The following is a 22,804-nucleotide window of genomic DNA, read 5'->3' on the forward strand; positions in this document are numbered from 1 at the left end:
CAGAAGCTTTTCTCAAAGACAGTAATTTTACAGTAATCCTTCCATGCATTAATTTTTAAAGCTGTTTATCATACTGCTAGAAACAATATGAAAGGAAAAGTATATGACCTTTCATGATTCACTCAGTTAAGAACTGAGTGTAGAATATTCTGTTGCAGAGTATTCTTTCTAATAAATTTCTTTTAACTCTACTGAGTCCCCTCACAATTTGTGATAGAGCTGCATCCATTGTTTTCTATGCTCTGTGTCTCACTTCGCCTAAGGAGGTTTCTGTTTGCTCGTGGTTCACCATATTTAGATGACTGATTTAATCTGTCTTGGAAGCTGATAACATAAGGAGAATCTTCTTCTCTGGTGTTGGTGTCAGAGTTTGAACCTGTTCAGAGCATCAGGCCCACATTTTGCTGTAGTGATTTGTTCTCTCTTTTGGAAGTAGGCATTAGTTGAAGGCATGTAACTGTGAGGACCTTATTATTTGTCTAAAATAAAGTGTGCAAGGTGTACTTTTACACAGAGTAATAACAGAAGCAAATATATTTGGATTGAGCTGGACTGGTGAAGATGACCAGTGCAAGGCATGCACATACCTTCATTCCCATTACAAATGTAGATCTTGTTAAAGAGACCTAAACAGAGGATTCTTGCCCGCAGGCTTACTTCTTGATAGAGCATTAAGAGATTGTGACAAAAACATCTTTAACAACCCATTAAAAACTACAGTGATGTCCACATTTAAAGCCACTTATTTTAAATTAGCCATATTTACATATGTATCGTTCCCTATGGTACATGTGGAACTCAGCTTGGAGGATATGAAAACAAGTGGGGGGGGGGGGGNGGGGGGGGGGGGGGGGGGTGGCAATTGCCCAGTTTGTCAATGTATGTTTGATCCTATCACATGACACATCTTTCATTTTAGTATCTTAAATTATTTAAATAAAGCAGATAAAATTTTATCTCCTCAGTAAATTACCCATATTGTATCATGTCACCTCATTCCAGTACTGCCCTACCACTGAATTGAAAGCAACTATTTATATCCTTACCACTCCTCTCTCCCTTTCCTGATGCCAGCAGGGAAATCCCCAACACAAGCAATACACATTGCTTGTTTGATGACAAATGCATTCTATATTCTCAGATTATAGGTGATGGTGCTGCAAATAGGAGTATTTGAGGTGGATGTGTAACTGGTTTTGAACAAACAAGAGTTTAAAAATTGCTGCTTGCCATGTCAACACACCACATGCTACTGCATCAATTAATGAGAGCCATGCAAACCAGCAGCTGTTCACTCTATGAACTCTTTTCAGCTGTAAGAACCATGATAAATATGGAACAAAAAGACAGTTATCTTGCAGATATTTGAAACAGTTATACTCCCAAAGAAATGGGGAAGCAGTTTGTGTTGCTTTCCAAGATGTAATTTTATAACAATATTCTTAAGAAAATGATATTATTCTTATTTCTTGAAACAATGGTTGAAATTTCAGTTACAGTCATGAAGATAATTTTTTGGATCTTAAAACATTCAGCAAAATCTCAGTTTTGAGAATGAATTGTCTTAACTTCCTGAAAGTTCTTAGAAGAGAAGTAGTCTTCTGGTTAAATTAAACACCATTTTCTGTTTCATCCCTAGTGCTGGACCTACACTTTTTCAGAGCATTTTTTATCCTTATCTGTTTTCCAAAATTAAAATAAAATATATAATTGCTGTATATAATGCTTTCCTAAAAGACAGTCACCATAAAACCACTGGAATATTAAGTTAGCCTATTTACTCTTTTGTAGGAACCTGCTAATGAATGTATAAGTCACAGGAATAGATGGCTAATTATTTAGCACCTGGTTTTCTTTCTTCTGTTGGATACAGGATTCGCAGGCCAGTTTTGATGTAAATGGAAATGATTTTGACCCTATGCCTCGATATGATGCCAGCAACGAGAACAAGTAAGGCACTATGACACCCTTTACATTTTCAATCTGAGCCATCAGATAGAAAGTACCAATCAGTATATGAAACTCTACAAAACTTGATTCCTCATAAAACAGAATGATCTGCATTAAAATCTTCATGAAATACATGTTTTTGTCTTTTCCATGCACACATATGACTCTTTGAAATAATTTGAAACTATCTGAAAGCACATAAAAATTATTCTGAGAGTTCTGGGCATGTGAAATGAGCCATTTTCAATCTGTTTGGGAGGCAGAATATATGGGATGACTTGCTTTTCTTATATATAATTTAATTGAATTATTAGGGTGTTATTATGTGTTACAACTGTCCAAGTTTCTGAGTCTCTTGAACTTTGTATAATTTTTTATGGAAGTAGGCAAATTAGTGGAGGTTGTTGCTTTTTTTTTTCCCCTGCAGTGATGTGATGGAGATAAAGTGATGGAGATTTTTCATTTGGAGTTAGATAAAAACACAGAAGTAAGAATTCTGGCAGGTTATATCTGTGTCAGATGACTAGTTGGAGATATCTCGATTAATGACATATTTCCCCTTCAGAGTTCTGCTTTCTGATATTTCTCATTCCAGCTTGCTCTTTGCATGTGCTCTAGTTAAGGCTTGGAGAAAATCAGGGAGGACATTTCGCCTCAGGAAGTGGGTCACTTTTCTGCTCAATGGCTATTTGAGGGCAATTATTTGTTGGTAACATTTTTTTAGCTAGGTGTTTGGCAGAAAGAAACACCTTTCTGTGTAATTGCATCTTTTGAAGGAAGGAGGATCCTCTTGTTGTCAATATGTTAACTATACATTTTGTTTACTTGAGGTTTGAGTTCTTGGTTTTTTTTTTTTTTTTTTTTTTAATTGTGAAAGGCATTTAATGCTTTCTTCTCACAGAAAAGAAACTACAGAGGTTGAAACCTTGTCCTTTACACAACTGAAATGCTTTGGGGGTTGTGTTGTTTCTTTCCTACAAACAAATTTTGTCCAGAAAAATGCAGGAGGTGAAAGCTGGGAGTCAGCTACAAAACTTAACATTGATTTAACTGCAGAAACAAGTTGGAGCAACTTAGGCTCACACGTAGATGGGAGAATCCTCTCCTGGTCAAAACCTCCTTCATAAAGGCAGGAAAAGCTGTTACTTCATAATAGGATGGGCTGAAGAACAGGGCCTAGTTACTTGTCATCTGCAAATACTCTTCAGCTGAGCTGCTGTGTCTGCATCGCAGCATATGCCTCTCTTCTGCTGTCCAGCACACGCCTATCCCTACAGATACTTCAGGGATACATCTTGGCTCATCTGTGAGAAGATGTTCCTCTTCTTGGACTTGGGGTATAACAAGGGTACAGTTAGAGACTTTGAAATTTCAGTGCACTTTCAAGGACTTCTGGGTGCAGGAAGAAACCACATACCTTCACCTGTGAAGTTGAATCTTTTTCTTTGGCTGAATACTGAAGTTAATTTCTTACGAAGCATGTCCAGAAAAGGGAGTCCGCTTTCTGTTGTATTAGTAGTTAAAGTTTTATACAGGATATAAATTTGGACTGCTTCTTTTATGTCCTTAGAGACTAAGGGATTTTAGTTTTCATACCCTGCCTCCCCCTTAAGTACTTCCACTGCCCAGCCTCCAAGATCCTGCAGTGAATAGGAGGGCAGAAGCTGTGCTGTACTGAGCTTTGTCAGTGTTATCAGGAGGTACAGTGTCAGTGTAGAGTCAGCTTTTGGACAGCAAGGCTACATGAAGCATGATTTTAGTGTAAGATTACTTGGCAGCCTAACCTCTACTAAGAAATTAGAGGCTCAGTGTTCCTAATTAGCCGACACAAAAAGCGTGATAATAGCAGCTAACCACCTTCAGTTTTTGCTGCTCTTGCCCTTTTTTCCTAGTTGCCCCTAGACTAAACAAGAGTTAAAACACTGCATGGGTACTGAAAAGCACTACTAATAGCCTGCCCATTTTTTTTGTATCTAAAATACCTTCAGAAACTGGGGCAGGAATTCATTCTGTCAAGCATACATGGCCATTTGGCACTAGTTACTCAAGCTGTGTCAGAAGTCAAGCTAAGCACAGGCAGGGGACCTTCTGAAAGCCATGCATTACAAAGACTTCATAATGCATAGATCAGTTTGGTTGATTCCTGCTTCATGTGGTAGGAGCTGGACAGACAAAATTGCTTTATAGTGATTTGTGTTTTTCAGTGAAGGTGGGATGTACAAATGCACTGTAATTTTCATGATGATCTAGTTTATTCTGCCTCATTTTATCATCCAGCTTTAAGGGATGGAATGATAAAGAGCAAAAGGAATTGCTACAAAAATAAACAGGTGTCTGGGCAGCTCTGCATGCAGCTGTGAAACATCAGAGTATTGGATCTGTGTGCTAGCTTTTCACTTTTAATTAGAGTGAAGACTTTCTGTGGCTGAGACTTATTGGTGAGTGAAAAGGGGCAAGAAAAAATTAACTGTAGATTACTTTAGTGTGAGCAGCAGAGTGGCACTTTCCAAAATTACATTTTGGAAGTTCTATGTTAAATCTTCTGTTAGGAGAACAGGAAGGTAAGAAGAAACATTAGACTAGTCTTTCAAGGCTTGTTGTCGAAACAGGTGGGATGATAGTTTCTTTAACTACTATGGTATGTAGGCATACTGCCAAAAGTTTCCTTTGGTTTCTACAAATTGCCAGCAAATCGCAAAGCTTCTAAATGGTACAGACTTACACTACAGTTTCCTTTTGCTCAGAGGCAGTCAGCTGTGGATGAAGTAATTTGTGCTATGCAAGGCATCTTGTTTTGGTTTACTGCTTTATTCTTTTTTCTGTTATTCCACTGCTATTTGTTAACATCTATGTTTATAAAACTGGGCATTATCAGTCTTACGTCTGTAACAGAATGCAAATGGGATCACTGAAATGGTACTGTGCTTATTGTATAGCCTCAGGAATAAAACAGAAATGTTCATAGTATTTTTGATTTTGACCAAACAAAAATTACTTCTTTTGTTTCATAAGAAATTTCTTAGGGATCATATTTCAAAGCTTAGGTTTTACTATGGGTACTTTTATAAAACAGAGGGACTTCTAAAAACACTCCTTTAAGTAACACCAGTTGACTTTATTGCAGTTCTTATTAAACTTACATAAGAAAAAGTAAAAGTGAGCTGTTATTTCTGTTTTGGAGATACTGAGTCACTCTTTGGATGCCTCTTCAAAATTTTTCAATGATGCATCCCTCTACATAAATAATTTATTTCAATAACCTCCTAAATTGCTTTTTAATGAGTGTAAGATTTTTGAGAGACAACAATTCTTGTCATTCAAAAGTTATTAGAAACAGAATCTCTTATGTCTAAACTTTGCAATATGGGGAGAACTTCACAGCATTTCTCACAAAAAAAAAAAATTAGTGAGTTGGTGAGTTTCAGTCCTGTTTGATCCAACTCACTGGCATTGTTTTGCCATGGCATCCATTATGATTCGTTATTACTTCCCTTTGCCAATCACGTTAACACAGATGCCCAATAAAACGCCAAAGTATTAATTTTCTTCACAGAATGACAAACTGCTAGTTTATACTCTCTGCTTATGGTGAAGGCCTGTAGTACATCCAGAGTCATTTAATCATATTGGATACAAGATATTTGACAGGCAGATCAGCTTCTGTTTCCATCTGGATAGTCAACAGAAAAAAATTGAAAAGCTTTATTGCCTGCTGTGACACTCTTCAGTGCAGATATCTGAAGAACTGAGCACAGCAATCACTGAGAGACTAAGGTCTCTCACTGGTGACTTGAAAGATCATTTCAAAAGGTTCCCATAGCAGCAGTGTGACAGAAAGGAATGCTGACAACTGGAAGTATCTTTCTATGCAGCTTGAGTGCTGGTATGCACATGTTGCTATTGATTTTAAATTTGCTGTATTATGTGCTGCAGACAAAGCAGAAGGGAAGATAAACTGTACAAAGAAGCACTGCTGCATCTTGTGCTTTCAGTTGGAGTAAAGTATTAGCTCTTAGGTAAAGGCTTTTTTTTTCAGAGTCTCACTTGTGTTTGGTATTCTTCTGCACCCTGGCTTTTCAACATGATGTTCTCCTGCCTCTGGAGAAAAGCATGAAGTGATGTTGTCAACTGGCTGAGTGTGGTCTGTTTAATGCCAGAAAAATGTCTCTGATAGCAGAGAAATACTCCTTAAGGGGGAGGTAATTTAGGCTAGAGAATTCACTTAATGAGTATATGTGTTTCAGATCAACAGAATTAAATGCTTACACCGAGTGTGGTATTGTTGATTCCAGGTACTAAATGACTAAATGTCAGGTGTCTAGTGTATCTCAGTGTCACTGCAAATTTCACGGACTTTACTTAGGATTCTTCGGAAACTGCAGATTTTGGATTGTTTTCTCTAACTGGTGACATGTTCATTTGTGAAAACCAGGTTCTGAACCAAGTTGTCAGAAGTCATTGGTATAGAAGCTGCAGTCAGTGACTGCAATCCTGGTTTACTGTGTTTTGGTTGTGTTCTGATACTAAACCTCATTGCTGTTATGGCCACATCCTACTGTGCTGCAGTTTTAGCAGATGTTAGTAATGAAGTTCAGTCTGTTTCAGTTTACAGACTGAGATGCCACTTTTTACAAGGAACATTGTTAGTGATTTATCAGCTAATCTCCAAGTTACAATCTAGTGACCTGTCATGGTTTAGAAATGTTATTCCACAGTTTACTGTTCCCACTAAATACTAAAGACCCTGTGTTGCTCCTTTCACTTCTTCCCACTCCCTTACAGTGTGGCTGGAGAGGAGAATTGGACACACAGAAAGTTAAGATAGTTGGCTGAGATAAGAACAGCTTACTGGGAACAGCAAAGAAATAAGAAGGCCAATAAAAGAGTGTGCAAGATAGGTGAACAATCCACGTGCGATTGTTCACCACAGAACCCAACGCCAGACCTCACAGTCTTACAAACCAGCAGTCCCACAAACAGCACACCTATGAACAACACTCCTCTCCCCTTCATGGCTCAAGTGGTATCAAATAACTGGTGGCCTCATCCCTCTCCTGGCCAGAAACAATTCATGACCCAACCAAGTGCAATGGGTCATGATGGTACATGGAGAATATCTTACTGCATGACATACTAGGTCTTGCCAGTAGTTGTTGCTTGCTTGCCAGTAGTTAAAGGTTCCAGTGTAAAATTGTAAAAATAAGGAAGATAAACTTTGTGGCTTGCAGAATTGTACTGTGATGAAGTATATTAATTTTAAGATTCATTTGGAGCAATTTTTTTCTTCGCTTTCCGTTTTAACTGTTACTTAGAGTCTTTGGGTGCTGTTATACAACATGCTTATCCTTCAGATTGCTATACCTCAGGGGCAATCATCATACATGCTTCATTTCTTCTCTGTCACGGTATGAACTGAAAACATGTGGGTAGAATCTTTTAGCAGAAAACTTTCTTTTCTTGAAAGGAAATTGTTGTAAAAACATGGAGCACAAATCCTTACTATAGATTGCATTTGATAATGTTTTTCTTTTAATGCAAAACCGGTGTTTAACCGATGGGACAAGATGAGGTGTGCAATAAAACAGAACAGACAACAAACTAACACTTGATGTTTTGAAGTTCTCAAGCTTTGCTATTTCAGAAGAAAATGTTTGTTCATTTGAAGTTTTCTGAAAGTAAATGGGATCTTAGACTTGCTGGAAGCTGAGGACAATTAGCCAGGCTAGAGGAGGGGCAGTCTCTGTTAAGTCAATTCATCTACCCATGGTAGGCACCCCTCTTCAGTGGTGTTTATGATCAGTCCTTGATGACAGCATTTCACATTCACAAGGCACTAAAAAATTCATTGGACTGCAAGCCTTGGTTAAGTAGCCTTTTGATTCAGGTTCCAGCTTCAGTAGTGAAAAATCTCATCATGAAGGTTTTGTCAGACTGCCAAAAATAGTCTTTTTGTTAAACTCTTTCTAATCTGCTCATTATGTTATCACACTGTGTTACATGGTCCTGTCTGACAACTGTAAGTAGTATAATTTATAATTTTTGAGAGCCATAGGAAAGAAAATTCTTTGAGTAGTCATTGAAAGTGAGAGGAGTGAAACAGAGGAATAAACAAAACCCAAATTCCAAATTTCAACAGAATTTCTGTTGAAAGATGGCAAAATAATCTTTTTTCCATATCCTGGTATCAGTCACTGAGCAGTATTGTTTACTGCTTAACTGGTGTTTGAGGAAAAGAGCTCTTCCTTTTTATGGTGTATAAGACTCTCATGGTCTCAGAACATTTAACCACAACACTTAAGGAAAGCCTTCTTTCTGTTTCTAATTACTGAAGTACCAGACAATGAGCTCACAAATAAAATTAAGTTCTGAAGCGTTATGCAACTGCTTCTAGTGCTTTTAGGTAAATTACTGATCGCAATGAGTCAGATATTCCCTTACAATTCAAAGTCAAGAAGAGGAGGGATACAAACTTTTCTGAATTCTTTTCTATCAAGAGTTAGATGTGAAAGGTTTTTTTCAGATGTTCTTTTTCCCAGAGTAGTTATTTTTTTCTAAGTATGTGTCTGTATTTTGAGGTTTTGAACTTAACGGGGGAGAATTTCAGCTACAGTAGGCTAGTCTTGATGTGGTAAAATGATAAACCAGTTTCAAGCTGCATGCATGTATACATATACAGCTGAATAGAATTTGAGAGCACAAATTCATTTTTTCTGTGCTTTCCACTTTTCAGACATTATAGGTATTGGAGAAAGTTAAAGAGTGGATCCATGTTGATCCATGGTCATTGATTTTGCCAGATGATTTCACAGTTAGTCGGCATGGTCAAAGGTAGTGCAAAATGTGGTTCATTGAGATTTTTCAGCTGGCACAAGCTGGCGCTTTGATTACCCTTCTAATGTTTGTGGTATCAAGGCTGACCTCTAATTATAGGTTTGATAAAGCAGTTGTAAATCCAGTGTCAAAAGCTTTTAAATTGAAGCATTTTTATAAATATACTATTAATGGTTGAACTTTGCAAAGTTATGATAGGAATTAATGTCTTAATGGCATTACTAGGGGTATTTTATAAGCAATTTTCAGATGTTGCATTTTTTACAAATTAAAAGGTGTGCATTTGTAAGGTTATTGCTGCTGGAAGATTTATTTTTATAGCTTTGATTTACATTTCTGTGATTCTGTAATTTTTCTTAAAGATATGGTCAGATTATTACCTTAGACATTTTATCAAAGTCAGATTTCTCTCTTGAAGACAAATTGTCTTTTTCTTTTTCCTGAAGGAAAATAATCAAGATAGAGAAATTCAGATATAGAAGTAAAGGAATGGATATCACAGATGTAGATTGCACTGATGAGTATAGCCTGGTTTAAAAATTACTTGTACTGCTATACAGACTCAAAGCAATCATCAAATCTCTGGTGTTAGAAGACTGAGGAGGAGACTATGGCTTCTTTACTTAGCCAAAATGTGTGATGGTGAGGCTGTTGGCTAGGTTTGTCAAGGAATGAGAAAGACAGTGTAGTGAGAAGGTATGTTTTACTTCTCCTTTCAGCCCAAACTTATGTCCCTGCACTTCTCTTCTTAAGACTCCATGAACTTCAGATGAACAGCTGCTAACTTGTTCTGCACTGAAGTGAGTGTGTGAGAATTAGACTTCCAACGCTGAAACCCTTTTTCCAACTAAAAGGAAACTTCGCTCCTGCTGAATCAATTACATAAGTTTCATTAAAAAGCAATTATCAACACAGATAAAAGTAGGACTTGAATTTATTTCAACAGTTGCCATATTCATCTTTGAAATGAGTCTTTAAGGAGAAATTGAAGGTCCGTTTAATGCAGAACAGCATCAATTGAAATTTAGGATTAAGCACAGTATATATCATGCACAGCACAGTTGAAATAGCACTCAGAATTTAAGATGGGTAGGAAGTATGTCTCTGAGCTGGAATATGTTGCAGATCCAGAGTTACATAATCTTAATTTCTTTAAAATGTTTTCACAGCAGCCATCCACTGTGAAAAATGGAGTATGCAGACTAGATGAAGATCCATCCATGGCCTGTGTGCACATCACTGTGTTGCTCCTCCTTTTTGTGTTGTAACTTTAGGGTCCTTGCATCTATCAGTATCTTCCTTGCATGAAAGAAAATTTTCCCTAAGAGGGTTCCCCTAAACTTGGGATCCCCAAAGGCTTCCAGGTCTTCTTTTCCTGCCAATGACATCTAAGCATGAAACTCCAGATTGCATTCTTGTATTCATAAGATATTTTTAATTTCTGCTTAGGTGTGATTTCAGTAGAACTGATGCATAATATTTTTGAGAAGTATTTTTTTTCTGTATTATTGGGACTTCCATTACACAGAAGTGTGGAGATTTTAAGTAAAACAACGTTGCTCAAGCACCTGAGATATCCCCAGATGATACAGATTCGTGTCAGTGTGGATGAAAAACATGAATCAGAATATACAGTGACTGATAATACACTATCATACAAATACTGTGAAACAGAACTATAGAATGGAAGATAAGTTATCTAAGTACAGAATGTATCTGTAACAGAGCAGGCTCATGGCCATGAATTTAAGGTGATCAGTTCATCATAAGAAAGGGATCCAGGAAGACTGGACATACTTTAAGATGGAAATCTTAAAGACAGAGGAGCAGACCACCCTATTAGGTGAGCCATCAGGGAAGAAAATTTGCCTAGTGTTACAGGGAACTTTTGCAGGAGCTCAGATAAAAAATTTGGTTTTATGGCCCTTGGAGGAAGGGGCAGACAAGTCAGGAAGAATATAGTGATAAGTCATGAAGAAAGAAAACTAGAAAGGTGAAATTTCACCTAGAGCTCAGGCTGGCTGTTGCTGTAAAAGATAATAGAAAATGGTTTTATAAATACATTAAGAACAGAAAGAAGGCCAGCGAAAATCTCCATTTGTTATTGGACCTGGTAGGCAATATCATCAGCAATGAGGTTGAGATAACTTAATGCTTTCTTTGCCTCAGTCTTTAACAGTAAAGACAACCAACCGCCTAAACTGGTGGACAGGGACAAAAAGCAGAGTAGACCCACTGCAATCTGGAACAAAGTCGTGAGAGACTGGCTTTGCCACTTGGAAACTCACAAGTCTATGGGACAGAGTGGGATTCATCCAAACGTAGTGAGGAATCTGTTGGAAGAGCTCGCTAAGCTGATCTCCATTGTTTGTCATCAGTACTGGCTTTCCAGGGAAATCACAGATGAATGGAAGTTGACCACTGTGACATCCATCCCTACAAAGGGCTGTAAGGAAGTTCCAAGGAACGACAGGCCTTTCAGGCTGACCTTGGTGCCCAGCACAGTTTTAAACAGATCATCCTGAGTGTAATCACACGGCACATACAAGACAACCAAGGGATCAGGCCTAGGACACAGGGCGTTTAGGAAAGATAAGTCCTGCTTGACTAACCTGGTCTCCTTGTATGGCCAGCTGACCTGCCTAAGGGATGATGGAAAGGCTGTGCGTGTTTTCTGCCTGGACTGCAACATAGCTGTCTCCCACGTTATTCTCCTGTAAAAGCTGACAGCTCACAGGTGCACTCTTCCCTGGGTTGAAAACCTGACTGGATGTCTGGGGTGTTACATTTTAGTTAAATGGTATGCTCTGTCTCACCCCTCGAAAATGTACGGTTTATTCCAAGTCTGTGATCCTCCCCTGAAGTCTCATGTATCTGTAATCCCATTGGCCCAAGTCTTATTCCGTACCCACTTTGAATCTCCCTATTAAGCTGTGCGAGTGACACGAGCTCTCTCTTGGCCTCTTCTGTCCCTAGGCTCTCCCTCTCTCCCCCTCCCTCCCCCTTGCCCCCTTTTTCCTCACAAACCATGCTGCTCCTGAGGGTGGGGCCCCCAATAAACCCTCATCTAACCAGCACCCTCAGAAGCCATGTGGAGTCTCCTTGCCTGCCTGCTGCTGCCAGAGAACTCACAGCTTAGGGGGCCCTCTGGGGACACCCTGGGGAGCCCACTCAAATGAACTGCTACAACTGAACCGCAACAGATGTCCAGACCCAGAATGTGGTGGTGAATGATGCTGCATACAGTTGGCATCTAGTCACTAGTGATGTTCCCAGGGCTCTGTGTTAGGCCCAGTCGTGTTGAATATCTTTGTTGATGATTTGGGTGAGGTAATTGAGTGTAAAGTGGGTAAATTTGTGGATGATGCCAGGTTGGGTGCATGTTGATCTGCTGAAGGGAAGGCAGATTCTGCAGAGGAATCTGGACAAGACGGATTGATAATCTGAGGCCAAGTGTGTGAGGTTCAACCAGGCCAAATGCCAAGTCCTGCACTTTGGTTACAACACCCCCATGCAGGATCTCAGGCTGGGAACAGAGTGGCTGGAAAGTGGCCCAGGGAAAAGGACCTGGGGGTGCTGGTTGACAGCCACCCATGAGCCAGAGTGTGGCCAGGTGGCCAAGAAGGCCACTGGCATCCTGGCCTGTGTCAAGCATAGTGGCCCACAGGACCAGGGAAGTGATTGTTCCCCTGCACTTGACCTTGGTGAGGCTGCTTCTGGAGTTCTATTTCCAGTCCGGGCCCCTCACTTGAAGAAAGACAGTGAGGTGCTGGAATGTGTCCAGGAAAGGGCAACAGAGCTGATGAAGGATTTAGAGGGTAAGTCTTTGAGGAGCTGCTGAGAGTGGGGGTATTTAGCCTGGAGAAAAGGAGGCTCAGGGGAGGCCTTATTGCTCTCTACTATTGCCTGAAAGAAGGTCGCAGTAAGGTGGGGGGCGGCTTCTTCTCTGAGGCAACCAGCAACAGGATGAGAGGACATAGTCCCAAACTGCACCAGGGGAGCTTCAGGGTGGGCATCAGAAAGAATTTCTTCACTGCAGGGGTTGTTAAACATGGAACAGACTGCCTAGACAGGTGGTGGAGTCAGTTACCCCAGAGGCATTCAAGAAAAAGCAGGATGTGGCACATAATGCCATGATCTAGTTTACATAGTGGTGATCAGTCAAAGGTTGACTTCACTTGTCCTGAAAGTCTTTTCCAACTTAAATTGTTCTGTGATTCTGTTAAAGAACATAGACATTAATTTAAGTCATGATTCTATGTTTTATATTTGTGTTCAGTTACTCACACTGCCCTCTCATTCAAGGAGGCTGATCAGGGACAAGAGGCTCAAAAGTGGCACAGCTGGGACCACAGATTCCAGCTGACCAGAGATAAACCATAACATGTAACAGTGTGCTCCATACTAAAGCTGGGGGCGTTATTGCCAAAGTGTTGATTGGAGAGTGGCTGGGCATTAAGTCTGCTTGTGGGACATGCTGAGTAATTGCCTATGAGTCACTTGATTATGTTTTACTTCCTTTCCTTTATTTATTAAACTGTTTTTATCTCAAATGATAAGTTTTTCTCTCATCTGCTCTTTCAATTCTCCCACTAATCCCAGTGGGAAGGAGTGAGCAAGTGACTGGGTGGGAGCTAGCTGTCTGCCAGGGTCAAAATCTCAGCCTTTTAAAAATGTACTAGTTCTCAGGAGTTTAGTAACTAATAGCTTTGGAAGGCTTCCTTATGGCAACAGATATCTGAAACATTATTCTTGCAAGCTCAGTTTCACTTTTAAGTTGACCATGGTATCTTTGGTAGTATAAGCTACATTTTGCATATGTAGTAGACACATTCTGGTATAAGGGTCCTACAGTACAGGAAAGTATTCAAACATGGAGCTGTTGCAGAGCTGCTGATCCCACAGTTGCTGTGCTGGTCCATTTGTCTTTGTAAAGCATCACATAACTGGCAAAGCAATGGAGATGGAAGGAAAAAAAAAAAAGAAGAAGAAAACTAGAAAACCAACTTTACTCCTTTGATTCCTTTAACTCATATAATTTCAGGTATTACATGTAACAACAGCAGCTACTTTTGTCAGAGGAAATTGTGGTGTCTACAGATATATTGGACACTCCAAATGCATAGGAAACTATCTATCTCCAAAGCAGGTCAAGGAGCCCTGAAACCTTAGAAATCAACTTGGCAGCTATAAGAACAAATAGATGTAAATCTTAAACCAAATAAATCACTTGGTTTCTTCATGCTCAATTAGGTTGCGGTATCAAGTCTTTTAATTCACGAAGCAAACATCTGCCATAGGCAAGCAGTAATGTGGAAGAAAACATTCTTGCTTCTCATTGAAATCTTCCTGCCTCTCACTGGCTTAAATGTAGTTAGCTAGCTTGTGCAGGGTTGCTAAAAGACTGCAGTCCAAAGTTTTACTCCTGGCTTTGTTTACAAGTGTTATATGGTGATTTGCTTATAGAACAAACAAAAGTGTGTAGAAATTAAATATTTGTTCTGAAAGTTTTTATTAAGATGTGGCTGTTCTAGTAGAAGTGTTTCCTTTAGTCTCAGATTTGCAGTTCAAGCTTTTGGTACTTCTTCAGTAGAATGAGAATGGAAGTCTCTTCTTACATCCAAAAAGTATTACTTTTTAAATACTTTAGATATTATAATAAAAGTGGTGAAATGCTTGCAAGTGCAAAATCAAATTTGTGTGGTTTAGGTAATCACTTTTTCAAAAAATGATGGCAAACAGCTTCACCTGTATCCATCTCGGCCAAAGCTCTTCTTACTGCACAGATGTCATAGTGCAGCCAGTATATAGTAACCTTTCTCAAGTATGAGTGTTCACTGTATGTGGTACCTTTGGAATTTCAGCAGCAGCTTTCTAACAAGCTTTATGCATTGTGTCCAACACTTTGTTTTCTTAGGATATCTTGGGGAAATATGGGTGGATTGTCCTTGGAATAGCAAATACGTGGTGTAGCCAAAATAATAATTCTGTTGTGTTCCAGTTCATACTCTAAAGCTTTAAAGACTATTGAAAATTGTAATAGATCATTGACTTCGAATAGCCATATATTCAGAAACACTGATAACGGTTCATTAGTGAAAGAAGATAAAAACCAGAAGATTAAATTAATAGGAATCATTCATAAAGCATAGTAAGAGTTTCTGATTTGTGTAAATTAACATTGGGAGTGACACTAACTTGGTTTGCAATCTGAGGCGTTGTTCCTGAATTAGGATTAATTTTAGACTCAAAACCGGAAACTATGCTTATTATCTATATTTTTATGTGAAGAATTACTGTGAGGCATCATTTTTCAAATCTCATTCCTGAATATACTTATGTCAGATATATTCATTTTTCATATTTCAATTTTTCATTTTTCATTTTTGAGATGAGCAAGGGTAAATTAAAGTGAAGTAAAATGTTGTTGAAAAAGTATAAGAAGCTGTCTGCAAAAATCTTTGCTCATTTAAATACGCTTACTTTTATATCTTTCTTTACTTACCATGAGAGTTTGTGTCAAGTCTTTCAAGAAAACTGTAGAGGGGCAGCCATATACCCACCTTTGTACCTTCTTCTCCCCAAAGAAGCAAGGTATTTCTTTTTTGTGGAAATACTATGGATTTCATCCAGAGATACCTGAAGTCCTGAATGATCCAATGTAGGTTACTTTACTGCTGTCATCTTCTGGCAGTATTAATAAGTGAGAGAGGGCCAGGATCCCAAAGAAGGAGGAGATGTACTGGGAAAGTGGTTTATTCTGTTTGTTATTTTTAGCAGTTGCCTTGGGAAGTTTCAAGGGTACCTTTATGGGCAAGAGTACAGAGTCACCCTGCTGTTATTCAAAGTTAAGCAAGAAATTTTATAAGGATACTGCAAAATCTTCAGTTCTAGGATTGTGTTCTAGTCACTGAGACTGTTGTAGACTCAGATAATTAGGAACAGAGGATTTAAATTTTGTGTTGAACCTGTAATCCCAAGTGTAAAGAATTAGGTAAATTAACTATTTTTAAAAAATACTTCAATTTTTTTTATTGTATAAAAACGCATTCCTGATTTTGTCCTTTTTCCTTCATTAAGATGCGTAACGTAGTTGTTCCCCTTACCATTTTGCTAGCCAAGATTTGAACTTGGGCTTTTGTTTGTCTTTTTTTCTGTATGTCATGAGCAAGTGATAAAGCTATCTAATCTCAGAGATTAAGAATGACAAAAGTGTAGAGGTGTTCCTTCTTACGAAGTGTTTGTGCTACAGAATCACAGGATGAACAAGGTTAAAAGACCATCAAGTCCAACCTGTGATCCATCACCAGCTTGTCATGGGGGCAGTGAGTGCCACATCCAGTCTTTTCTTAAACACCACCAGAGACAGTGACTCCACCACCTCCCTGGGCAGCCCATTCCAATGCCCCATGACTCCTTCCGTGAAGAAATTCTTGCTGATGTCCAGCCTAAACCCTTCCTGGTGCATCTTAAGACTGCTTGCTGTTGCCTGGAGGAAGAAACCAACCCGATCTGGGAGTTGTAGAGAGTGATAAAGTCTCCCCTGAGGCTCCCTTCTCTATTCTTTAAGCTGTACAAAAAGAGACTGCCTGAATTGCTTGTAACCTCCTTGTTCTAGGATTTTCCACTCTTTCTACAGCCTCTCAATTAACCTGGTTGAGAGGTTATAAAAAGAACTATTTGCTTATGTGTCAGGGGAGTCTTGAAGTCTAAGGAGCCTCATATGCTTCAGTTTCAAAAGGAGACAAAGTAGTGCTTTTCATTAGGTATGTCTAGGTAGTCATATACTCTTCCAAGGTAATACTAGCCTTGAAGTTACTGTTGAACAGGTTTTGTTCCAGAGCACAGCAGCTGATCTGTACCTGTTTTACTTGTGATTTGCTTTAGTGACTTAAGAGCAAGAGTTGGATTGCCCGCCCTGAGAAGGTTACTGTACTTAGTGTGAAAGGCAGTATGAGAAAAAAAGCTCAGCTGAAAGTTTTGCTGTCCTGGTGAATGAACTGTTGTATTTCTTCTCACCAATGTTTTTTTTCCTTCCTGAAAAGAGGCTGAATAAAAATTTTCCCTTGGATTAAAGCATATTATGACATCAGTATATATTTTTTTAATTTTTAATACATTAGAGTATATACTTGGCTAAATATATTATTTACTGATTTTGTTTGATTTTTTTAATTCTACGTCTTATTTCATTGGCTCCAGCAAACCATCTATTCATTGTTTGTTTTGAAAATAAAGAAAAAAGGCATATTTGTTTTATATGTTAAGTTAATTTTCCCACTCACAAAAACAACACTGTAAAATACTAATGAAATTGTAGAGGCATATTCCTTTCCTAGGCTTGCATCAGAACTTCACACTTGTGACAAATTAGCTGCTAATAGCTAACAAATGCTTAAAGAGTGGCAAGTCAGCGTTGCTTTTACCCATGCTGTTAAGTTTAAAATTTGCGTGTCTGATGTGTGAAGTGTTCCATGTGTTTGTTTTAATGCTGTCATCTTTGATTTTGTGAGAAATAGAAGAGATATTTTCAAGTTGTTCTAAAAGCAACTTCCTATAATCATGCAAAAAGTCATTAGCCCTGGGGACGTTGACTGGAGATCTTCCAGTCCTGTGCTGTAACCACATTACAACACCATGATGCTGAGAAACAGTATCCTGCCTGTGATGACACCCAGGTCTTTGGCATTTTTCTTGATATCTCACATTGAAGATTTGTGTAACTTGTTTTTCATATTTAGTCTGTTATCTTTCTCCACTGTTAATGTCCAAATATCTCTCCTTTGGGAAGTAGCTTTATTATCGCTATTTTTCAGCTGTAGCAGATTATGTTTTAAAGGCAAAAGACTGATATTTTGCTTGCCCATGCTTTTAACATGTGACAGTTCCTTTTTATGTCCTTATTCAGACGTACCTAGAAAATCATCTCAACCTAGTGTCAATTTGGAAAGTGTTTTCCACTCTCCAGATTATTAGAGAACATTTTATAGATAAACAGCTATAAAATAATATTTTTTCAGTGCTATATAGGACATTAGCCTGGATGCAATAAAGTGCATTTCTAATCATTGCTGTTAAAATACGTTTTTTCTCCAGCTGATATTACATTGTAACCCTTCAGATATCACATTTCCTGTTGAGGATTATATTGCAGCTTAAGAGATAACTTTGAAAACATTTGAAAGTTTAAGTAGAGTTTTGCAAAAAAAAAAAAATCCAACTTAGGTATTTTCCTGCAAATACCAGTAGATACTCAAATTTCCATTCTTTCTCTTTCCATAGGATTTAAATTGTTATAGCATTTAAAATTCCTTTATTCCTATAATTTTCAATCTCCACCAACCACATAGTTTAGTTCATGTTAGAGGTTACATCCCTGGGATTCTGCTCTAATTTATAATAATGACTAAGTTGCATTTTTATTTCTTAGTACTAATACATTGTCTTTATGCATAGGAAGTTTCCCTTTCTGAGAAAAAGGTCATCCCAAGAGGGCACATCAAAGCACATACAACTATACTCTAGAAATGTAGAAATACCTGCAGACATCAGCTTAGTGCATATAATTTATTAATAAATCATTCCCAACCTGGTGGAAGGCATGTGGCTAAACTGCAGCTTCCCAGACACAGACTGCATTGCCAAGAAATCCCTCATAGGTACCAAGTTTGGGAAGATGTGATGGGAGGAAGGTCTTTCAGTAGAGAAAGTGAGCAGAACTGATGTTGCGCACATTACTTGATGTGGGGTAACCAGCATGTTTGATGATACTGTGGAAATCTAATCTTTTTGGCAGGGTCTGTTGGATGTAGCTACCAAAGTAGCAGGTATCTATATATTCCATCTGAAGTCAAGGAGAAATTTGAGCTGTTTGTTCCATTCTTTTCCAGGCAGCCTCCCTCCTTCAGGTGTGGCTTCTATCCATTCACTTTCTCTACTGAAAGACCTTCCTCCCATCACATCTTCCCAAACCTGGTACCTATAAGGGTTTTCTTGGCAATGCAGTCTCTGTCTGGGAAGCTGCAGTTTAGCCACATGCCTTCTACTAGGCAGGGAATGATTTATTAATGAACTATATGCACTAGGCTGATGTCCGCAGGTGTTTCTACATTTCTAGAGTATAGTTGTATGTGCTTTGATGTTAGAGTGAAAACACCTCATGCGACTTGCATGCGACACCTAACAAAACCATAATAAAAAGGGATGTTTGGATATAATGTCTTGTAAAACTTTTTAAGACAGGTATTTTAATTTAAATAATAAGACATTTTTAAAAGACATTACTTCAAACACAGAGGTAGAAGACTATTTGGAAATACTTTAAAATAAAGCGGGATCTTTCCAAAACTTGTTTTCCTTTGTGAGTTTTGAATTATTTACTTCAGGCTTTTCAAATTAATTCTATAAATGGGTAAGACATTTATTTGCCAGTTAAAGTCAAACAGGCTTTTTTCAAATGCAGAAGAATTAGGCTTTAAAATTAGTCTTCATATGAAAAATAAACTTCAAATTCAGTCTTGAAAAATTCTCTGGTCAAGTTTGGCAAGCAAATAATGAATTGTGACAGATCAATAGGAAATTAGTTGAGATAATATAACTGTGACATCTTGATCCACCTTTAGTATTAATCAGTTTCCAGCTTGTCAGTTTGATTTCGTGAATAAAGGTTACACTTTTCTCATAGGTTATGTATATATTATTTGTCAAATAAACTGAATTATAGTCTTTGACGTTTTAGCATTGATCATTTATATTGCGTTTTTTTTTTGTTTCATCTCTTTTTTCCTAGTCTTATTTGCTGTTCTTGTTTTACATTAATCCATTCCAAACAAGTCATCTTAGTGTCTCCCATCTAAGTATCTTAAAAGGCTAAGGGGAAAAAATTACTCTAATAATAATGACATAAGGAATAACTCTGTGCAAACAAGCAGTACCAATGGAAAGCAGCAGTGATTCTTGTTTGTAATATCAGCATCAACTTTAATGAAAAAGCACCAGTGTTCTCCAAATGTATGTGCAAGCAAGTCTGTCAACCACCACCAGGAGAAGAGTGTGTACAGAAGTGATCTCAGCCTCCCCTGAAGTGCTTGCTGTGTAGTTTTTTATTTCTCCCTTTAACTTAAACTTCTTTCTTTTTGGCTACTCAAGTCTTATATTATCTTTCTGTCTATGTCTTACCAACTTCCCATTGCTTTTTCTGTCTGGGCTGAAACTCTGTATCTCCTCTTCATAACAGGTCTCTAAAGTCCCTGCCTGCTCCATCTTGCCTGTGTCACATTTCTGCAATGGAGCTACTTAACTGCACAAGGATGAGTGCATGACTTATTAGTAGAAAACACCCTGTGAAATCCATGTTAAAGGCAAAAATCGCAAAACATAGGGGCAGCTTTCCTACCATGAGAACAATATGGATGGCCACTGTCACCTTGTAGAGTGCATGGATCAAGGCTAAGCAAAGCATCCCACTGTGGCTTTGCACAGTGGGGAAGGGGCTGAGCAGCCACTGGACATTTCTTGTTTTCCTTCAGCAGCTTCTTGAAATTGAACACTCGCAGCTCAGGTCTGCTTTCAGGCTCAGAGCATACCTCTGATGTGACGGGTGCTTCTGACATTTTTACTGCTCCCAGAAAGGCAAGCAAGCTTGCAGAGTTGGCCCAAGGCAGGACCAAGATGTGCCTAAGCTTTGAGCATACCTGGCATACAGTCTTAGCCTCACCTCTAAACAGCAGTGCGGGCACTGGTGCATCATTCCTCATCTTCCTCATGGCATGTTGTGCATGGTGGAGGTTGGATGGACATACACATACTAGCAGTAGGAGTGTTTGTAAGAGAATTCTGGACAAACATTTTGTTTAAATGTAATATTTTGTTCAAAATTGAGAACCAATATCTAAAACTCCTTTCTGTTGCTGTGAATTACGTATCATTGCTGTGTGTCTTTATTACAAACTGTGTTTCCAGTAGGCATGAAGAGTTTAAAGGGATGGTAATATTAAAACGTGTTCAGAGGAATATTTGTAACATGGGTATAAGTTATGTGAGGGGTTAAATAGTGCAGTACATGATGGATAGTTGTTCATTTAGCACCTAAGGATAAGCTAAATGAAAGCCTTTAACCTCAATGATTTGTGCTTACTTGGAAAAATGTTTGTCTGACTGCAGGCATGGAACTCGTTGTGCTGGAGAAGTGGCAGCCACGGCAAACAACTCACACTGCACAGTAGGAATCGCCTTTAATGCCAAGATTGGAGGTATGTGAAACAATCTCCCTCAGCAAAAAAAATGTAACCAAAGAGCCATTTGTGCTAAATGGTACATTCAGACCTTTCTCAACGAGAAAAGGAGATTTGTATGAACAAGCCTCACTGTGTTAGCTAGTAAAGCTCAGTTGTAGAGTGGTCGTTCAATATCAGTACTGAAGGAGTTTGTCTGTGGTGGCCCTTCTGCAGTGCTCTCTGGAACACTGCCTCCCAGTACACATCAAAAACTAGAACGTGAAATTTTTCATGAAAACATGACCCCAGAATTAGGACACTGGGGTTTTCTCACAGATTCAGAGCTCTTCAGCCATGAACTTTGACAAACCATAAGTAAAGGTACACAGCAGTTATATTGCTTTGCATGTTGATTCCAAATGAAACACTCTCAAAACATAATGCATTTTTGTGTTTTTTGTCTGTGGTTGGTGAGAATTTTCTTTTGATCCCTATGAGTGATAAGATTACTGCCTGAAAATCAATGTTTGATCACATTTTTGTTCATTCAACCAAGAAGTGTCAAGTGTGAATTTCTGTGAATTCTTAGTCACTGGCTGTTGAATTAATGTCTTTAGCATTTTATGTTTTAGTTTTATGACAATGATTATCAAGATGTCATCTGCATGTCTCCTGGGATGTAGCCTGCCTGTGACAGATTGTAATACTTCTGATGAAGTTTATTCTGAACTTTCTATGAAATCGTGGGATTGGTATATTGGCGTTCAGCTGAAAGTCTCGTAGCTCATACTCATTAATTGTTGCCTTTCGAAACAGATCCTAAAAGAGAGCCCATCTGTGAAAACAGAAACATGTTTACCTATTTGTACACCAAAGGACAGTTCAAATATATGAGCGGGCAGAATTGAGACCATCTTCCCATTATTAAAAATACTGCATCTGTTCTCTGCTGTATCAGTACAAGTTTGATCCAAATCTAATGTGAGCCCAGATGCATTTCAAATTACCCAAAGCACACAACATCATCCTCACATCAGCTTTCTGCTTTCCGGCTGGGTAAACAAAATTAGGGTAGATAATCCCACACTGAGGATAAGGTTACAGTGATGCAGAAAAAAAAATTCCCTTGAGGTGGAGAGCCTTCCTGCACAAAACTACCCTGTCAGAGTGGTTTAGAAAATCAGAACTAGTCAAGTGAGGAAGGCTGTGACAGATTAACAGGTTGTCTCATGTGAACATGGCATTTAACCATGAATCAGCAATTATGATATCAGATCTGTTGAGTTGTCAAACCAGGGTTAGAAGAGAGTTGGTATACTGATGGAAATAAGAGATGCCTTCTAGAGAAGTTTCATTTTTGAGTGGAATAGTCACACAACCTGCAATAGCTTTGACATGGCTTTGAAAGGTTCTCCTGAAGTAACAGTCACTTCTTAATAGTTTATTAATTATTAACCATTAGGAGTGTGCAATAAAAATAAATACCCTCCAGGCATATTAGCTGACTCACAGTCTTTTCTAAATACAGTGTAAAAACTGATTCAGATGGACACAGTATACAGGTAGTAGAAACAGTAAAGACTAGATACATGTGCCTTTTTATTATTTATTCCTAAAAGAAAGCTGGAAATTAGTATGGTGTATAAAATCTCACTTGAGGTACCACCTTTTAAAAGGATCAGCATTTGGAAATATGACTTCAGGAAGCTCAACAAATAATCTGCAGAAAATCAGAGTTAAGAGGAAGTTCCAGGGAAGATAGGTTAAGCTTCCTCTTGCACTAGGTCAATATGTTTGAGAGCTTTGCT

The 22,804-nt window shown here is 38.4% G+C and overlaps 1 protein-coding gene across 4 annotated transcripts in view; it reads left to right on the plus strand.

The window, feature by feature from the left end:
* Window positions 1-22,804, plus strand: part of PCSK5 (proprotein convertase subtilisin/kexin type 5) — a 224,994-nt gene that overhangs the window by 71,246 nt on the left and 130,944 nt on the right. For all 4 annotated transcript variants that reach the window (XM_041489485.1, XM_041489484.1, XM_041489486.1 and 1 more), the window contains exons 5-6: window positions 1,874-1,950; window positions 20,944-21,032. In XM_041489485.1, the coding sequence (XP_041345419.1) occupies window positions 1,874-1,950; window positions 20,944-21,032 (166 nt within the window). The remainder of the gene's footprint in view (window positions 1-1,873; window positions 1,951-20,943; window positions 21,033-22,804) is intronic.

Source organism: Pyrgilauda ruficollis, unplaced genomic scaffold (assembly GCF_017590135.1).
Source record: "Pyrgilauda ruficollis isolate IOZ18807 unplaced genomic scaffold, ASM1759013v1 scaffold94, whole genome shotgun sequence".
Classification (NCBI taxonomy): domain Eukaryota; kingdom Metazoa; phylum Chordata; class Aves; order Passeriformes; family Passeridae; genus Pyrgilauda; species Pyrgilauda ruficollis.